Source organism: Tiliqua scincoides, chromosome 1, assembly GCF_035046505.1.
Source record: "Tiliqua scincoides isolate rTilSci1 chromosome 1, rTilSci1.hap2, whole genome shotgun sequence".
NCBI lineage: Eukaryota > Metazoa > Chordata > Lepidosauria > Squamata > Scincidae > Tiliqua > Tiliqua scincoides.
The window spans coordinates 136,358,191-136,378,767 of record NC_089821.1 but is presented as its reverse complement, the minus strand read 5'-3'; the positions used below and the strand labels follow the sequence as shown (position 1 = coordinate 136,378,767).

Below are 20,577 nucleotides of genomic sequence, written 5' to 3'. Positions count from 1 at the left end.
TATCTCTACCTTATTTGGTATTTCCAAACAAAAGACTACAAGGATTAACATAGTAGACTCAATTTATTACACCTGGATGGACAAATCAGTTATCTTCTCTATGAAGCCTGTTATAAGTTGTGCAACGCCTTTAACCTGAGCAGTTTTGGGGTTAAACTGCTAGTTCTGCTGTAGAGGTCCTGATGCCTGAAACTTCACATCTGTCTTCATGAAGACCACTTTCTTGTCAAGACTCTATCATGTTCAGGCATACTAAGGAAAATGGAAAAGGGCATCTTGTTGATGATTTCCAGCTCTTTAGCCACCTGAATGTTATTAGTAATGTGTTTAAACAATCAGCATAAAACGTCTTTCATGGCTATAAGCATAATGGTCTGTTAATGCAGGAAAGCTGCCGGCTAAAATGAGTAGTTCATGCACATGCACCCACCCATTCCTTATTGCTTAACTGTTGTTTCTTCTATGTTTGAGCTGCAGTTTAACCACAGTCTTCAGTCTTGGTTTTGGAAAGAAATCAAAATGCACCTTATTGATGTTTGTCAAGCAAAAGGATTCCAAAACAGTTACAATTGAATGGGTCTTATACTAGATTAAAAATAAGCACTTTAAATCTGTTATAATGGTTGTGTTTACCATTCTCTCTCTTTCTCTCTCTTCAATATTTCAAAGTTACCAAGTTTCGCAAGCGTTAAGAAAAACCATCTCAATCTGCCAGGAACTGGATGTATTCCAGTTCAAGGAAGAGATTTTCTCTCCCTTGACCCTCCTCAGCCCATAACTTTTCTTCCTCTGATCTTTATTGCAAGTTGATGTAGCAAAAGTAGACTGAACAAGTTGGTGGCAACTTTTTGGAGCATTCAACAAAAAAAAAAATCCTCATTCTTTAGATATGATACTGGTACATTGATGAAGCTAGAATGAGAAATTCTTGCATTTTTGAAATTATGCTGTAACCTTTCTGTTTGCCTAGAAATTGAAGTGGGCTGGGGGAAAAGAGGGTTAGGATGGAAATTGCTCAGATGCTAGCATGTCAAAGGAATTGCATAGCAGATTGTCTCTTTTCTGGCATGAATTGTGTTTCCAGTCTTTGAACAATAGTAGTAAATATGTTGATCTGGTTTATTGGTCTATTCAGAGCCAATGCTTTCATTTTAAGGAGAAAAATAGAGCTCAAGTAAATAAATGTAGTAGTCTAGCAAGAGAGAGAGAGAGAAGACTGTTCAATTCTTTCTCATGAGAATTAATGGTCGTAATTGTTTTATTAAGCCATCTTATCTAAGCATACTGGTATAGTATAATAGCTAAGAGGGTGAAGTTGGAATCCTGTACACACTTAACTGGAATTAAATTCCATATTTTAGAGTAGGCATGTCTAGGATTGTGCTGCAAGATTTGAAGTCCAGTTCATATCATACCTCTGCCATTAGCTCATTAGGTTATCTTGGGCAAAGCACATCCCCTCCATCTGTAACATTTTTACAATATAATTTATATTACAGGATTATTGTATAGATTACAACAAGAAGTGCTTTGAGCTATTGAAAAAAAACCTTAGCACAGGGGTTCCCAAACTGTGGGTCAGAAATCATTGCTGGGTTGTGATCTGATTTTTGGTGGCTCACCAAAGAATGATGGAAAGATCAGATAACTAATTGCCTCAAGCGCAGAGGCTATTCAAAAATCAGATACTGTAGCTGCTAATTACACTGCAAAGAGTTCAGCTCCTGCAGTCTGCAATCATGTGTAAATATAGGGAGATGTTTGATGGTATTTTTTTGGTTATTTTACTTATAAGTAAATAAAATATTATTGATTTTTTCTAGATCTCTTCTTTAAAGTCTGGTAAACTGAGGTAGGTCCCGATAGAGTGTCGTTTAAAAAAGTGGGTCCCCATGCTAAAAAGTTTGGGAACCACTGCCTTAGCATCTTTCCCCCAAATCAATAAGTGAATAAAAGAATTGTGAGGACTATGCAGTACCTTGTTTGGGTGACTATAAGAACTTTTCTTACATAGAGCCTAGGGCCTAATTATGTAATTATGTCTCTTGAGTAGATTATATATTTCTTCTCATAATTATGTCTACCCAACAGACTGGAAGGACTCCAAGATTTCCGTTTTCTGGGATAAAAATGGTTTGGCTATGTTTTGTTGCTTTTAAAATAAAAACAACCTCCAATTGTATGGCTCAGCCAGAAGGATTGCTTAGAGAAGCCAACAAGGAGAGCAACAGTTTGTCACAAATAAACATTTATATTAATATGAGTTTAGTCAACAGTAGCTCTTTTTCTGGCTTATTTCTGGAACCCTGTTAGGGAAGTGCTAACGTACTCTGTTGATTGCAGCTGATTTATGATACTCTTATTTTTCTGTTCTGAGCTATACTAGATGGTTGCTTTGGAGTTGAATCATACTGACATGATATATTGCCTGAAATTTAGAACAGAAAGATAAATTGCCTGACTGTAATGCAGTGGAAATGACATTATTCACTGGCATCACAACAAACTGCTATAGACTTTCTTTAGACACAGGACACAATCCAGCAAATGGTATGCGCAACACGAAGCCCAGTTCTGTGCATGTATAAGAGCTGTACTTTTCTAGGAGTGCTTACTAGCTCTCCCTTTCTTGAGGGGTTCAGCTGCCAAGGCATCTGCTTCAGCAGAGGAAAGGCGGAGTAAAAATCTTTTAATTTTAATTCTTCCTTGGTTTCAAATGACAAACCTGAAAGAAAATTGTAATTGTAATCCAGAGACATTGCCAATTAGTGCTACAAATTAGTTCTGGGGTGCCCAAACCCCAGCCCTGGGGCCACTTGCGGCCCTCGAGGTCTCTCAGTGCGGCCTTCAGGTTGCCCCCAGTCTTCAATGAGCCCCTGGCCCTCCGGAGATTTGTTGGAGCCCACACTGGCCCGATGCAACTGCTCTCAGTTTGAGGGCGACTGTTTGACCTCTCGCATGAGCTGTGGGATGAGAGCTCCCTCCACTGCTTGTTGCTTCACATCTGTGATGCAGTAGCAGCAGCAAAGGAAAGGCCAGCCTTGCTTTGTGCAAGGCCTTTTATAGGCCTTGAGCTATTGCAAGACCTTCATTCATTCATATAAGTTCATCTTGAATATATTCATTTATTTAAACTTATGTAAATTTATTCAAATTTTAAATGTAAATTAATTATTTTCTTCCCCAGCCCCCGACACAGTGTCAGAAAGACAATGTGGCCCTCCTGCCAAAAACTTTGGACACCCTGAATTAGTTCTTACCTGAACAAAAAGCAAAACCCCTTACTAATTATTGGAAAAACTGAATGGCAAACAGACATTGTCTTGCTAATCAGGAAGTCATATCACATCCTGACAACTCACAATCAATTTCAAGGACTTTAAAGCACCTTAATTTCATGTCTTTCCCAATCTATTTCTCAGAACATTCATTTCCCAGTTGCTTCAGAATGTTTGCCCTCTGGTTGGAAATTAGGCTCATCTCAAATCCCAATTTAATTCTAGCTCCATTATTGTGTTATTGGAATGCTACCTCATTCAATGCGTTGTATTCTCCCATCTTTTAGATGCCCCAACAAAACACGTAGAATGTCAGTAAATATAACATACAGCCATGTAAAACTTCTACCTTATTTACAACTAGCATTTCACAAGTATAATAGAACGTCTTGCTAGCATCTACAAATGGTTGTCTACATTCCCTCCTTATCACAACTTGCAACTATTAATCTTCCTAATACCCACAAACACAATGCAGATATGCACAACATTTATAGGCTGTCAGTTGACATACAGGGCCAGTCACATATGAGTTTCACCATACTGAACACCTTTCTCCCAGTCATACAAACTGAAGTAGGTGGTTTTTCCTCTGAAGTGGTGTACGGTTCTACTTCATGTCTAGAGTAGTGGTTCTCAAACTGGTACTTCGCGACCCACCAGTTCGTGTAACGCTTCCCCCATCCCTTTAAGGGGCAGGGGAAGGGGAGGAAGGCAGCGACGCGATCCCCAGGATCATGTCACTAAGGGGGGTGAGGCGGGTGCTTTGCACTTACTTTCAGAAGGCAGGGCTGCAGCAGGCTACAGGAGGTGCGGGGAGCCCTGTGCAGCCCTGTACAGCGCTCTCTGAGGCTTGGAACTTTCACTAAAAGTGGGTGCAAAGCACTTCTGTTTTGCACCCCCCTGCACCTCCTGTAGCCTGCTGCAGCCCTGCCTTCTGAAAGTAAGTGCAAAGCACCCCTCACCCCCCCTTTAGCAGCTGCCCTAGCCCCTCCCCCACAAGGACTTACTGAGGGAGTAAAGCTCCCTCAAAGTTTGAGAACCACTGGTCTAGAGGAAGATTTTATTGAATTTGTGAATTCATGTGTTAGCACTGGGGTTGCTCCATCTGCCAGTTAATTTTCTTGATAAAAGTTTGAAGAACTAAAATACATTTTGACTTCTAAAAAATGTGGACAAGTAAAAAAGGAAGCTGAAAGGGCGAGTCAAGGGGCCCACACTCTCCATGGTGCATGAGGGTGATTTTAAACCACCGTAACTGAATGTATGCCACTAACAGTGTGATCCTGAGGCTTTGCCACTAAGAGTGCATATCCAGAGGTTTTGCAAAAGTGTGTTAGGCACTTTCGTGCCTCCTCAAGAGTTGGGAGGCTGGCACATGGATGCTCCAAGGTGGGGGGAGGGCCCTTGGGCAGCCTGAAGCTGAGCGGGAAATGCGGCCAAGATCCGGCACTTAGAACCCCACTCCTGGATGACCCAGCGCAATGCCAGGCTACTCAGATCTATGCCACCTCCTTAGGTGGCGCAGATCCAATTAGTTCCATTGTGCTGCTGCAGCGTTACCAGGGGTAAAAGGAATCAATTCTCCTTGACCTGGGCTGAGCCGTAGCCAGCCCCAACCCTGGTCTTAAACTGTTCTTCCAGCAAACTGGAAGCACAGTTTCTGACCATGCTGTTAATTGTAGCCTCATGTATCCTCATTAAGGCCTCCCACAGTCCTGGAGGCGCACGGGTTCCACACCCAGGGAATGGGAGGTCTGCTGCCATCACCAGGGTTTGTGTTAACCAGTGTGGGAGGCCTGCATGTCACAACCATGATGGATCTTCTCCCATGCAGTGGGCATGGTGATGCACCATTGCCCCACTCCCGATGGCTTTTGGCTATAACTTTTGATAGAACAGAGATATTTCAACTGGTTTGTTTCATTGCATTTTGTATGTAGTTACACATCAAATGATATGTAACATGATTGTATTATTCAAAAATACCAAAATTTAAAAATTTTTGACCAATAGTTGTGTCACACCCCCTGTGTGCGTCATCTGGTGCAGCCTGCACTCCCGAATGATGCTACTGCATGGTTTCTTTCCTCCTTTTTGTCCTCACAACAATCCTGTGAGGTAGACGAGGCTGAGAGATAGTGACTGGCCCAAGGTCATCCAGAAAGCTTCATGGCTGAGTGGAGATTTGAACCTGGATCTTCCAGATCTACATCCAAATCTCAAACCAGTATACATGTTCAGTCTTGGTAACTGTGTGTGTGGGGGGGAGGAGGGTTCCATTCCCAGAACCCCCATCGATGCCAAAAATTGTGTGAAAGGAAATTGATTTAAAAACAATGTCTGCTTGCTCAGCAATTTAAAAACAGCTTTGCTTACCTTTGTAATGCACAAGAGTGGCAGCAGGCAATCAATCAGTCTCTCTCCAGGTACTTAGAAAGGCTTCACTCCTAGTCAAAAGACCCCTCCCTTCACTTCACCTGGAGCTAGGGAAATAATGCAAAGTGGAGGTGATAATCACTTCTGCTTTGCATTTTCACATGCTCCAGGGAGAAGGGAGGGGTCACTTGCCTAGGAGTGAAGCCTTTCTAAGTGCTTGTAGAGAGAGAGAGAGAGAGAGAGAGAGAGACAGACAGACAGACAGACAGACTATCTGACTGCTGCCAGCTGTCTCTCATTACACTGGTATGCAAGGCTGTTTTTAAAAGGATGTTTTTCCCTTAATTTCTCTGTGCATTGAGATAAAGCCATGTGAAAAATTCATGGATAATTAGGTTATATTTGTACCATCCTGGCTCTCCTGGTTGTTACATCTCAAAAAGAATATTCAGAGCTGGAAAATATACATAAGAAGCAACCAAAATGATCAGAGAATTGGAGTACCTTCTTTCATGAGGAAAGGCTACAAAGTTTGGGGCAGAAGACAATTTTTGGGGCAAAAGACACTAGGAAAAAGACCATTTAGGGGGAATATGCTTGATAAAATTATGCATGGTGTGGGGAGAGGGAGAGAGAAGATTTTTCTTACAATACTAGAACTAGGGGTTATTCAGTGAAACGGGTATTAGCAGTTGACTCATAGCAGTTAAAGGGAGGTATATCACACAGTACATAATTACACGCTGGGGAATCTATTGTCAAAGAATGTGGTGATGGCCACTAGCTTGGATGCCTTTAAAAAAGGATTGGACAAATTCCTGGAAGACAAGGCTGTCTGATTTCTAGTCATAATGGCCATGCACTTTCCCTCTGAGTACCAGTTGCAGGGAAGCAATAGCAGGAGAAAAGTATGCCTTTCTCTCCTACTGATGGGCTTCCCAGAGGCAGCTACTGGGCCACTGTGGGAAATAGGATCCTGGACAAGATGAGCCTTTGGCCCGATCCAGTAGAGCTTATCTTCTCAACATCCAGCCTGATTAAGCATTCTGGTGACGTCAAAACTAAACTTGTGACTTTGTGGCATTTTAATTGGTTCTAATAAAGGTATAACCATATGGTGGCTTTTGAATCGTTTTGAAAGCAAGGATTCTGGTTGGATATATCTGCACATCATCCATGCTGGGATGATGATTTTTCCTCCTTCCTTTCTGCTCCCTTGGAAGAAACTTTAATTAATGCTCTGGCCATCTCTCACCTTGACCACAGCAAGAAAGAGGTTGCAGTTCTGCTGTTGGTTTATCTCAGTTTCTACACCACAGTCTGACATTCTGCTGCAAAGGACATTCATCCTGCTTGTTGCACAAATCACACCACTCCCTTCCTTAATTTCCTTCATTGGCTTCCTGTTTGCTCTTGGATCCAGCACAGCCTTCTTTTCCATATACAGGTGGGCCCTTTTTTATTTGCAGGTTCGGAACCAGTGGATTTCATTCACTGTGGGTTCTGAACCTGTGGTAGCAGGCCTCTCCATTCTCCTGGGTGCAATCAGAAACACCTTCCATTCATATCCAGGAGGTTTTCTGAGGAGGCCACACATGGAAGTGCCTTTCAGATACCTCTGGGGTTTGTAGGCCTGGAGAGGCCATGTACAGCCACTCTGGGCCTCAGAACACTTCTATACCTGACCAGAAGACACTTCAGGTCAAATCCACAGATTTGGTTATCTGCAGGTTTTGGCATCCACGGGGGTTCTGGGAACAAAGGTCAACTATATTCAAAACCCCTTCCTTCTCAGTCTCATTTCCTTAAGCACTCCTGCTTGTGACTTTTACTGTTCCAGCCCCATCACCTTCTGTCATCTGAAGGTTTCCTGCTCCCTCGAACATGCCTGCTCTTTCTCCCTAGCTGATCCTTTGTGTCTGGAACTGTCTCTCAGAACACCCGCAAGACTCCCTCATTCACAACCTTCAAATCCTTTCTGAAAACCCATATTTTCACCCCATAGCCCCTGTTTCTGAGTGTAACTGAAAAAAAGTGCATGTCTTGTTTTCCCTTGCCTCCATTTCCCCCCCACTGTCACCTATGTCAATATCTATGCTAATAAAATAGTAGTAATGATAACATGTCTATGTTTTCTTCATTTGATATGAAGAATGAAATTACTTAACTGATTATGAATCTATCAGCTGAGATGTTTGCCAGACAAAACATAACCCAGGGCTTGTTTGTCTTCCCTGCACTTTACAGCTCTTTAAACTTGCACAGTGGTAATTCAGCAGACTTGCTCTACCATTGTGTCTGTACCTTTAACTGTTGCCAAATTAGACTTTAACCATGTGTTTAGCATGTGTATTATACAGCAGTGCATTATCCCTTGCCAACCACTCCCCCTCCCTTCCTCTACCCTCCGGCTTTGTTGGTGTGGTTTTCATTCCCATTCTAATGATTTTTTCTGGCCTGCCAGCCTCACAGGTCATTTTTTTTTAAAATGAAAAGCTATTTTTATTTGTTTGTATTCTCTCAGCAGAATGCTCAGCTACCCATTCCCACCATATTCATGCTAGAGATTTGTTCTGTTCTGTAAAGAAAGATAACATAATGTAGATGAAGTAGGTAGAAAATAGGCTTCTCTGGATCACAATTTGTGCCTAGTAAAATGGAAAAAAAGTTTAGAGGCTTGGCCAGAAAGCATGAAAACGTGGCCTGGCTTCAGATACTACAGTCTTGTAGAAATAAAAGTGACTTGTGTATCCATGCTTAGACACTTCCAGAAGATGAAGGGAACTTGCATACTTCCAGTGTGGTGAGACATACGAGTTATATCTACATTTGGTGTACAGACTGGTCATGGCTGCAGAGATGTTTGACTTCTCTCTTCAAAAACTGTACCAAAAACCTGGAAAGCAGTTGAAATTATTTTGACCACAGCGTTAACACAGATTCCAGTCCTTGTGCATTTTAAAAATCATGTTAACTTTCAATAGAAGAAAAAAATGGTCACAGTAAAAACTGATCAAAATCCAGTGGTTCCTACACTAGTTTCCAGATGTTACAAGATTCAGCTCAGCTACAGATTAAGAGCACAATCCTAACCAGGTCTACTCAGAAGTAAGTCCTATTTTGCTCAATGGTGCTTACTCTCAGGAAAGTGTGGTTAGGATTGCAGCCTAAATCAGAGACAACTTATTTCTTGCTTATTTATGATTGAAAATTGTGTTCTTTGCCTTACCCAGCCCATTGTATTCAGTAAAACTTGGTGTGTAAGACCATCTTACTCACCAGAAACTCTACCTATGATGAATCTATATAGGCAAGCCTCTACCAGTATGGTGAAGTAGTTATAATATACTGCATTCACTACCATCTTTATATCCTTCCAACAGTGTCCTTCCAACAGTGGTGTACTCTGTTCTGTTGTGTTCAGGCACCTTGAGTCCTGATCCTGTGGTCCTTTACTCCCATGGTTATGTACAGACTTTGAACACTTTTCCTCTAGCCCAGGGGTGTCCAAAGTTTTTGGCAGGAGGGCCACATCGTCTCTCTGACACTGTGTCGGGAGCGGGGGGGGGGGGGGGGGAAGAATTAATTTACATTTAAAATTTGAATAAATTTACATAAGTTTACATAAATGAATTTATTAAAGATGAACTTATATGAATGAATGAAGGTCTTGCAATAGCTCAAGGCCTATAAAAGGCCTTGCACAAAGCAAGGCTGGCCTTTCCTTTGCTGCCACTGCTGCATCACAGATGTGAAACAGCAAGCAATGGAGGGAGCCATCATACCACAGCTCATGTGAAAGGTCAAACAGTTGGCCGTCATGCTGAGAGCAGTTGCATCGGGCCAGTGTGGGCTCCAACAAATCTCAGGAGGGCCAGAGGCTCATTGGAGACTGGGGGCTCCCTGAGGGCCGCATTGAGAGGCCTCAAGGGCCGCAAGTGGCCCCCGGGCCGGGGTTTGAGCACCCCTGCTCTAGCCCTTAAGTCCCTTCCTATTTGAGCTCCTCTGCTCTGTTCTCCCTCCTTTGCAAACAGCATACAAAGCATTTAATTCATTTGAACTTTTTCATTTCCTACATGTAAGCTACTCATAAGCAATGAATGAGTTTATCTATCTAATTGGCAACTATCTTTAGTACCAGCTCAGGGGTCTGCTAGCAATTCTAGCTACATCTCATCCCTATTTTGTGCCACTGAGAAGTGTGGGAAGGGGGGAGGGAGAAGTGAGGAGTGGTGCACAACAGTGAAAAGATTCCTTCTTCCCTAGGCAAGAGCTACCCCCCCCATTCATTCCAAAGAGAGGAGGATTTCTACTTTTACCTATATATCCAGGTCTCTGTAATTCCTGTGAGTTGCTTCTAGGAGTTTGAACAAGAGGAAGGGTGAGAGGAGGTTGGTGCTGAGGGGTCCAAGTGTATGCTCAGTCTTCAAACCTCTTTGTGCCTACTCCCTAGTAAGTTCAGTAGGAGTGCATCCTTAAAGGGCAATCCTGTAATGATTACTCAGAAGTAAGTCCTACTGTGTTCAGTGGGGCTCACTCCGAGGTAAACACTGATGAGATTGCAGCCTCCAGAAAATGTCAAAACATTAATTTTGCATATCTCCCAAATTGTTTTATAACCTAACAGGAAACTCCTTGTGTTTCATGTTATCCACTTTCATTTTTCTGCATAAAAGGAGCATTTCCTATAGACCTTTTCAGCACTAATATTTGTACTTTGGTTCTGAATTTGTTTCACATCCCATGGTGAGGCAAGCATCAAAAGTGCCTGCTAGTTTGAATACCCAATCAACATCCATGTGTGCTAGAGCAGTGTTTCTCAAACTTTGGGTCTGGACCCACTAAGTGGGTCGCCAGCCAGTTTCTAGTGGGTCCCCATTTATTTCAATATTTTTATTTTTAATATATTAGACTTGATGCTATCATAGTGTGTGACTGCCTTTGGGGAAATATTACAGATCTGTACTTTTAACAGCCACTATGTATATGCTTTTAACCAGGGGTGCTCAAACTTTCAACTTTAGGGATGCTGGACCTTTAACAAGTGTATAGAAGAGAGAATTTCAGCAGGTGCAACTTGTCATCCCACAGATGACAAGCTGACCTGCTGAAATTATCTCTCCTACACAATTTTAAAGGTCCAGGATCCCTAAAGTTGAAAGTTTGAGCACCCCTGCTTTTAACAATGATAGTAAATGGGACTTACTCCTGGGTAAGTGTGGGTAGGATTGCAGCCTAGGATTGTTAAGGCTCTTCCTGCATGATGATGTCACTTGTGGTCATGACATCACGTCTGGTGGAACCTGACAGATTCTCAGTCTAAAAAGTGGGTCCTGGTGGTAAAAATTCCTCTATCCTTGATAGAAGATCCTTGATAGAGGAAAGGGATCCTGCCTGCAGGGCCCATGAGAAGGAGGTAAAAGGGGTAATTTGTACTTGGGCCCAGAGTTAAAAAGAGGACTGAGAAATTTCCTAGGATCTTATATTTTCCTGCTTCACCTGGACTTGCTGCCTGCATGGGATGCTCTGTGTGTTTCTGCTACCAAAAGCCGTATGTGCAGGGCCTACAACAGAAGCTCTTTGGTGTGTAGATCTACTTTCCATGATGGAGCATGTAGGAGCCCAGGGACACAGCTGCAGGGCTACAGCTACTGCAGAAGTTTGTTTTGTTTTTTATTTATTTACTTATTTTTTATTAACACACACAAACATACATTTAGGAGTGCTAAATACCATATACCATTACTAATTAATCATACTATATCTCCTAATCTACTTACTCATCTATTTCTACCTCTTATTGATTTATCCATTTATATAATATACAATAAATTTTCCCTAATGTCCTATACTATATTTTCTAAATATTCACTTTCTACCAAGCATAAACTAACTTCAATTGCTCATTAATATTAAAACAAAATAATCTAATTACCAAAATTATCACCTCGGCTATTTCAACTCCAATCTTATTCTCCAGTCTAATTACACTTTTTTTTTCTTTGACATAATAACCACATATAAAACAATTCTTCCACACATTTACATTTCCAGCTATATTTTTTAATACATTCTAATTCATATTTATCAATTTCATATGTATTCTTTTTTTTCTTCAAATAAATTTGGGCCATTGTTATTAGCTGAATAAATCCTCCAATTTTCTTTAACCCTCAGATCACTCCTCAGGGTTCTTTTTCTTTCTTACTTTCCATTTTTCCTCCTGTAATATCATTAATAATTTATCTCTATAACAGAATCTGATAGATCCACACTTTCTTATATAGGGTGTGTTCATTCTTCCAGTTAACTGGGATATATTTTCTCCTTCTTGTTCCAACAGATTTTGTGATTTGTGCACTCCTGTTACTCTGTCCATCTTATCTTTCTTGATCTCCATCAGCACCTCTTCTTTGTCCTGTTGATCATCTTGTTGATTTTCCTCCTCGTCTGCTTTTTCACTCCCTTGTTTATCTTCTGCTTGTTTCATCACATCTTCCAGTTGTTCCTTACACACATCTATCTGTTTGGAAAGAGTCTCCAGACTGGCTTGAATCTCAGCAACCAACTCAGCTGTTGTCACTTCATAACAAGCAATCTCTCTGTATTATTCAAGATTTTCTGTATCCACATTTCTGGAACAGAATCCATTTTGCAATTTCTCTCTAGTCCACTAGATGTCCACAACGTATTCTCCTTACTTCCACCACGTCATTACTACTCTGCCATCCGAGTTCCTTACATACCTCTTGCAGATAACAGTCCAGTGCGGTTAATGAGAGAGAAACAAAACGCAAGAAAACAGTCTCACTGTCTCTGGTGAAGAGAAAACAAAGCTCTTTCAAATCTAATGAGAATTGTATTTATATCCAATTATGTCCAAGACTAATTCTGGATTTTAGTTCACACCCAAGTTACAGTTGTAATTATAATCCACCACCAATTTATTCCACTACAGAAAAAGAACACTTTCAACCTCCTTAAAAAGTCTCTCGTTAACACCTCCAATATATCCAGGGCTTTTAGCCAAATCAGTCAGTCAGAGCCAGGGACAATATTAACACTTACTTATCTTAAATTTCCAGCTTAAACTTTACACTTCATGATTTTTTTCCTTCCATATGGCATCTCAGCACGGAGCCAGCAACTTGATTGTAGATCACTGCACCTCCCCCAATACTGTCACAAACAGATTTCTCTGAGAAGAAAGCCCCCCCCCCCCCGCTTCCAGTTTCCCAGATACCTGCACCTATGAGGATCTTGTCTCTCCTAACAAAGATCTTCAGGTCCTCTTCAGACCTGCAGTATTTGGGGGAAAACAAACTGTCTCCCAGGAGCTCCTAGGGATATGTCTGTTCGTCCACTGTTGGCTCCTCCTCCTCCTGCAGAAGTTTGGACCTGGACTTGAAAGACTTTTCCAGCTGTCACTACCGCCCCCCTCCCTACTCCTGTTCTGCCCACCCTTGCACCACCCTCCCTCACGCTGTTTCATGTCCTCCTGCTTTGGGAGAAGGCCCAAAATAAACTTTGTACCCCAATAAAATTTCTCTTGGAGATCTTGCTTGCTTGTCTCCTTCCTTCTCAGCCCTATTATTCCTGTGTCAGGCCCATCAATAACACAGTAGTCTCCAGTAATCTCCTTTGGGATCTAGGTGGTGATGGATTACTGGGTACACTGTGCAGTTGGGAGGTACTATAAACTGGCAGCACTGAGAGGGTGAGAAGGTGCCTGTTGTGCAATCACAATGCTTTCAGCATGAGTGTGAGTGTGAGCATGAGTGTGTGTTGCTCTTAAGAGCAACATGGAGAAAGTGGAGGCCTGTGTTGAGCTGAGGGCACTGCTGACATTGCTTGGGCAGCCTCAGCAGCTTGGAGTGATTGCCAAGTGCTGGCCAGCTGGACCTTTTTTCTTGGGAATGGTTTATATACTGTGTTTTTACTTGTAAAGTACCTTACAATCTTTTGGGTTTTGTTTTTTTTTCCTCACAACATTCTTATAAAGAAGGCCACAGGTTTTAAGAAAAAGCATAGATAAAATGGAGTACATTGCTCTGCTGGCAGTTTGAAATTCATTCTGATGCCAGACTGTTGGAAAGGCCATCTGACTGGATTCCAGACTACTGGAGTTTTACAGTACACACATCTCCCCCTGCTGAGTCTGTATCCTTCCATTTCATGCTCCTTTCTGTTTCTTTCCCCTCCAGTTGGGCAGGGAGAAGAAATTCTTTCTTTGCTTCAGCTTTCACTGCTGCAAACGTTGTGCACACAGATACCTGGACCTCTGCCAAGAGACGGACACCTGAAAAACTGAGGCTGCCCTCCTACCCACACTTACCTGGGAGTAAGCCCCATTGATTATAATGGGACTTACTTCTGCGTAGACATGCATAGGCTTGGGCTCCAAGGCTCCAATCCTGTCCACACTTTCCCAGGAGTAAGCCCCGTTGACTCTAGTAGGACTTACTTCTGAGTAGACATGCATAGGCTTGGGCTCTAAATTAACACGGGCTTACAAGATAAAAGTTTTCTAGCCACTGCTGCTGCTGCCCTAACAAAAAGATGCCCCTGGCAACTGTGAATGCTCTGGAGTCAGTGCTGCCTGCTTTTGCCACTGATCACCCTCTCTTCGGAGGCGGCCTTTCTGGAGAGAGCAGCGCGCCTGGGCTTTCTGCGGGCGGGCGGGCCGGCTGCCCAGAGTGCCAAGGCCAGGCCAGCCAGAGCCCTCCCGCGTTTTCCTTGCGGTCCCTCCAACCATCGGCGAGCATCAGTGGCAGCAGCCGCTGCTTCCCTTTGCGTCCTCGCCCGGGTGTCGGCAGCTCGCGCTGCTCCCTGGCTGTTGGAAAGCCGTCATCGCAGCCGCTCCAAAGGGGGCCGCGAGAAAACTTGCAGGGCCCTTTGCGTGGAAGCCGCACTCCCCGCGCAGCCCGCCCGCCCCTCCCTCTGATTGGGTGGCAAGTGCTTGCGAGCGAGGACCGGCGCGTGACCTGCCCTGGTGCGGCTCCCCGGCTGCGCTTCCAGTGATTGACAGCTGGCCTTTCCTTTCCTGCCTGAGTGCCGCACTTACAGCCCACGCCTAGGCTCGTCTACTCAGAAGTAAGGCCCATTATAGTCAATAGCGCTCACTCCCAGCCTGGAAGTAAGCCCCATTGACTACAGTGGAACGGAGTAGACGTGGCTAGGATTGGGCTCTCAGGCTCCAAGCCTAGCCACACTTACCTGGAAGTAAGCCCCATTCACAACAGTGGAATTTACTTCTGAGTAGATGTGGCTAGGATTGGGCTCTCAGGCAGGGTCTAGGAGAGGGGGCTAAAGGGGGTAATGTGTACCCAGGTCCAGGGTCAAAAGGGGGGCCCTGGAGCCAAAGGAGGGGCCCCAGAAATTTCCTGGGATCCTATGTTTTCCTGTCTACTCAGACTTGTTGCCTGCTGGGGACACTACCATGACTGGGGATGCTGGGGCACTACAGTTGCCGCATGAGTTGGTAGACCTGGGCTTCAAAGACTTTTCCAGCTGTTTCTACCCTCCCCCTCCCCTGTTTCACCCCTCCCTGCCCCTATTCTGCTCGCCCCTCACCACCCTCCCACACTCTGATTCACCCTGCCCTCTGTGCAAATGGGCCCAGAAGAAACTTTGTACCCTCTGATAAAATTCCTCTCAGAGACCCTGCTCTCAGGCTCCAAGCCACACTTTCCTGGGAGTAAGACCCATTGGACACAATGGGACTTACTTCTGAATACACATGTCTAGGATTGCGCTGTGAGTGGGAGCATGGCTCTCTGCCTTTCAGAGCAAGGTGACTGATCTCCGTGACCTGTGGCACAAAAGCTTCACCAGGGCTCCAATTTATCTCCTGCAATTTCCTCACCTCCTAAAGCAACTGATTTTCAGCCAACCGGGCCATAAGCCACTGGGGGATAATGCAAGGAGACAGGAACAATTCCATGCTATTGCAAGATGCATCCATGCTGTGACAGGGTTGCTGTGTAGGAAATCCAGAGCACCCCGATGGGGTTAACCAAGGACAGAGACGCCCCATTTTCACTTTGAAACCTGCTCACTATACCCTCCATCCCAGTCCCCTCCCAGGCAATTGCTGCAGGCTTGTCTTGACAGCCTTGATTAGAAATTGAGGTATGGAGGGGGAGGGGTGTGTTGGGATTCGGGTACAAAGTGAAGCACTTTCTCCCCTAACCCAGCTCCTAACATAGACTATAAAGGTTTTGGCAACTTTAAATGTTATTTTGCCCACCTTTTTCCTGAAAGAAATTTTCTTGGATTACCACTGGCCCCAGGGAAATATTTGCCTTTGTGCTTCATTTTTTAAAAAAGTTATTTTCAGCGCTGCACAGAAGTGGACTTGCAATCATCAAACAAAACAAATATAAATGGAGGAGAGACAATTGGCAAAATGACACACTCTACATTCCTGTTTTTATTTTGTGGAATTCTTTAAAAAACACAAATATGAGTTAGAATAATGAGCTAAGTAAGAGGTTGCTGCTGTGTTTTAAAAAAATCACAGGCATCTTTTAAGCACACAGTCATACAGCTGAGGATGGCCTCCAAGTGATGCTCTGCATATTAACAGAATTTCTCTCTGTAGATAGTCACATGAGCTTTCACTTGTGTGAGTGATGTAGGCATGCAGCAATTTACATACGTGCAAGGGTAACCTCATAAGTGCCTGCATTGTAGGAATACTGTTAATGAGTGAAGTAGTCCTCACTTCACTCTGTACCACTCCTAGGTTAAATATAAAATTTTTTGGTCCATACAGTTTAAAGACAATTATTCTTTAATAATACATTGTTAAATCATGCTAACAACACTTTTATTTTATGATTTGCTGTTTCTAGGGCACAGACAGAAGCTTGATGACTCTAAACCTAGTTTGTTCTCTGAGCGCCTCAGTGATTTAGGGCGCATTCCTCATCCCAGTATGAGAGTAGGGGTCCCGACTCAGAGCCCACGGCCCTCTCTGAACTCTGCACCAAGCCCTTTTAATCCACAAGGACAGAGTCAGATTACAGGTAAGAGACAGAACCATAGGCTTGCTTTGTATGGGCCATGGTGAAAATTGGTTATAGGCATTTTTTGTTTCAAAATGTAGATGAGTAAGATTGTTGCTAAGTGAAAAGTATAAACAAATGTAAAATAATTGGGAATAGATTTTTTCCTGTAGCATTAATAACTGAAATTTTTCAGATTATCTTGTTCTTATTTGAGGTCAAAATTTGGAAAAAAAATTAAATTAAGGATGATTGTGGAAAAATTCCTCATCTTTGCGGTCACTTTTTGTTGTTGATCTACATGCATTGATAAAATGTATCTACTTTCTTCTGCTGTAGACACTGTATTTATTTAGGATAGCTTCTTAGGATAGCCTGCACAGCAGTGGAACTGCCAAGAAAAATATTACTTTGCCACATTTATTATTCTACTTTGTGGCTTCTCTTTAGCATCCACATCTATATATCGCTATCTCAATAAACTATGAACCAGGCTGTACTGAAAATTGTATACATTTATGATTGCAAGCTGAGAGAGAGATTTCAGTATTCAAAACAGAATGTACATACTGCAGCTCTGATGGCTCATTAAAAAAAATCATCAAACCAATGGTCAATGGTTATTCTATATTTTTTAAACTTGGGTGAGCTTTCCTTCTCTTTTTATATAGATGCATTGTAATCAATCAGGAAAAAATAATTTTGATGAAGCCCAAAGTTAACCAGTAAGCATTTTCAATGGGAACTTTAGGGTCCTGAAAATGTTTCCAGTAACATTCCAGGTGCTTAGGTTTCTTCAAGTCCACTTATTTGCAGCTTCATTCAGCTGCAGTATTGGCTCCATTTTTTGCTTTAAAAATAACTTTCTCATAAATGAAACTGTTGTACAACCAATCAAGTTTGGCTATGTGACAACATTGTTGATGGCAAATGAAATTAGTTGAGAGCTTTGTTGTCCTCACATATCCAAATCTGATTGGTTGTACAGTGATCACTCTGTTACTGGGTAAAAGATAGTTTTTCGAACCAAAAATGATGCTGAATGATTGGGGCAGCTGAATGAAAGTGAGACTGCAGTGGAGTACAGCCATCTCCAAAATGGCCAGTATTGGGGAAGGGAAACTGCCTGAGAATGTTTATCAGGGACATACCTTTACTCTTCAGTGCTCCTCTCCTGAAAGATGAAATACACCTCTATATCAGTAGAAGAGTCAAGCGACCATTTTAAAATAACAAGAGACGAACACAGTGATTTTGACAAAGTATTGTGTGGCCTTAAAAATAAGGTTTGGGTTTATGGGTAAATGGGTTTATCCAAAGTCAAAATTAAGAACATAACAGAAGAACCCAACAAGAATCCTGCTGCTCAGCCCATCCAGTCCCATGTCTTGGTTATTACAGTGGTGAATCAGTTGCCTCTGGATATCCCATATCCTGGAAACCCGCAAATCCTTCTCCCACTGTTGCTGCCTTGCAACTGGTCTTCAGAAGCATCTTGCCTTAGTTCCTGAAGATCAGAGCCATAGAACCACCATGACTAATAGCCAGGGATAGACCTGTAGAAGTTATTGGGGAACAGACTCCTAGTATCTCTCAGTGGAATCCCAGACATTTACTCTTTTGGGTATTTCTTCCCTTCCTGGGAACTTTTATGTTGTTTTTCTTGAGTCTCTCTTGAAACCTCTAATGGACATCTTGAAAATAATTGCTTTTCCCATGACTGACTGATGCTCAAAAATCTGTAACTTGGATCGTCTTAGCTTATTTGTTGTACAATAACTCACCAGAGTCTGAGAATAAGTTTTCTTCTGAACTCCATCTGGTGATCAGTTTCTGTTGTCACATAGCTGGGCCCATAGAATTTCTTATAACTTTTGAAATGTCATATGGTGCTCTTTTTCCACATAAATGCTTTCTGAAGAAATTCTGCTGCTGGGTTATGATTAACAACATACCACTTTTTGTCCTGTTCTGAATCAACTGCAGCAATTTAAAATCCTGTAAACTGTAGATGTTTAAATGGAAGTGAGTGGTGATTGCCATTTTTGAAAAATAAAAATCACCTTTCATTCTACCTAGCTAAAGAGCTGTCAGTGGAAAGACCAGAAAAATCTCTTCCAAATGAGTGTCCGCAGATGGGAGAGGTAGTGCTGCTTGGCAAAATAAGCAATTTGTACTGGGCAGGAGTACACACACCCCTTGCCAGACACTTGAAATGCTCCTTGCGTTTGATAGTGATGATTTCTACCATACTCCGGAGTTTGCATTTTGATACATATTAGCATACTTTTCTTTCTGAATCAGAAATTTGTCAAAAATCAGGAGTTCCTTTGTCTCCTGCTGCAGTTGGTGCCAACACATTCTGTGCTGAGCAATCATAGAAGAAAAGGAGGGGTGTAAAGAGGTAGTGGAGATGTGATTCTACAGAATGTTTAGGCAGAAGGCCTCCAGCTTTGGAGTTTCCTGTTAATGCACAACACACAGTCAAGCATTAGCTTATTATTGCAGATAGAATGCTTTCTTGTGGGTGACAGGAGCAGTTTGTGTAAGTGCCCAGTCCTATCCAACTTTCCAGTGCTGATACCGCTGTGCCAGTTATGCATGCGATTCTTCCAGTGGTGGGAGGGCAGTCATGGAAGCCTTCTCAAGATAAGGGAATATCTGTTCCCTTATCTCAGGGCTGCATTGCAGCTGCATCAGCACACAAGTTGTGTAGGGGAGGGCCTTAAGTCAGTGAAAAGTAGTAGTATTTCCTGGTATCCTACCTAGATGGTACAAAGAAGAGCAGCAGTTTTCGAACTGTTCTATGAAATAATGGGTTTCCTTGGAAGAATATCAGCAGGTCCCTTGATGAGAATATGAGTAATGGCTTCCTGAAAGACAGCTTTTCTCCTTGCTATTTATCTTCCTTTGCAATGTGCAGCTATGGGAGAATGTTGGATATGTTGTGTTCTTCAAATGTTTTTTTTCTCGCATGACCCTGTGCAATAATATCGCCTACTCTCACAGCCCTATTCCTGTGCTTAGTCTGAAAATGTATGACATGTAATATAAAACAAGATAAGTTGAGCTAATTTAAAACTACAGTCAAGATGTACTGTATTATTTTTGTTAACTTAAAAATACCTTTTCCATAAATGAATATACAATGACATTAAGTGCAAATAATACAGTATTTTAAAAAAGTGTAAATTTTTTCCTGTTACATATGGTTACAACACCTTTGTCCTGATCCAGCAGGGTTCTTGTTAGATTTATCTGTTACATTACAAAGGGCCCAATTCTATCCAACTTTCCAGCACCAATGCAGTCACAATTTATCCCGAAAGTAAGGCAACAAAACTTGGAGGAGGTCTCTGTGACTGCCCCACCACCACAGGATGCAGCGCATGCCCTGTAGGGACAGTTGCATCAGCATAGTAAGGGTGGATAGGATTGGTCTCAAAGTATGCCAATAAGGAAACTGATATTTTTAATTTTAAATTGAGTGAACCATTGACAAAAAACTTGGATTCCTAGTGCACTTTGCAAATTCCCTCCCTCCCTCCTTCCCCCCCTCTTTTTAACCTTGCAACCCAATGAAAAGCATCTTGTGACCTAGTACTGGGTCACAGCCTGTACATTGAAGTATGTTATTCTAGAGTAGAGTTTTCCAAACTTTTTGGTCAGTGGGCCGCATCAAATGTCTGGCATGGTTTTGAGGGCTGAAAAAATTTAAATATAAAATTTATATAAATAGATTAGAGATGGAACTTAGATGTGTGAATAAATGAATGAATGGGCTCATTCATTCAAGCTCTCTGGCCCTTAGAACACCCTCCAGATACAACCAGAGCATAGTTTCAGTCATGTTCAGCAAAGTGGGCCAGGGGCTTTCAGGGGACAAGAGCCTGGCTGCGGGCCAGATAGAG

General features: G+C 42.5%; 1 protein-coding gene across 5 annotated transcripts in view; it reads left to right on the top strand.

The window, feature by feature from the left end:
* RUNX2 (RUNX family transcription factor 2) overlaps positions 1-20,577 on the top strand; it is a 233,639-nt gene that overhangs the window by 158,124 nt on the left and 54,938 nt on the right. For all 5 annotated transcript variants that reach the window (XM_066637208.1, XM_066637293.1, XM_066637523.1 and 2 more), the window contains exon 5: positions 16,514-16,687. In XM_066637208.1, coding sequence (XP_066493305.1) covers positions 16,514-16,687 — 174 coding nt within the window. The remainder of the gene's footprint in view (positions 1-16,513; positions 16,688-20,577) is intronic.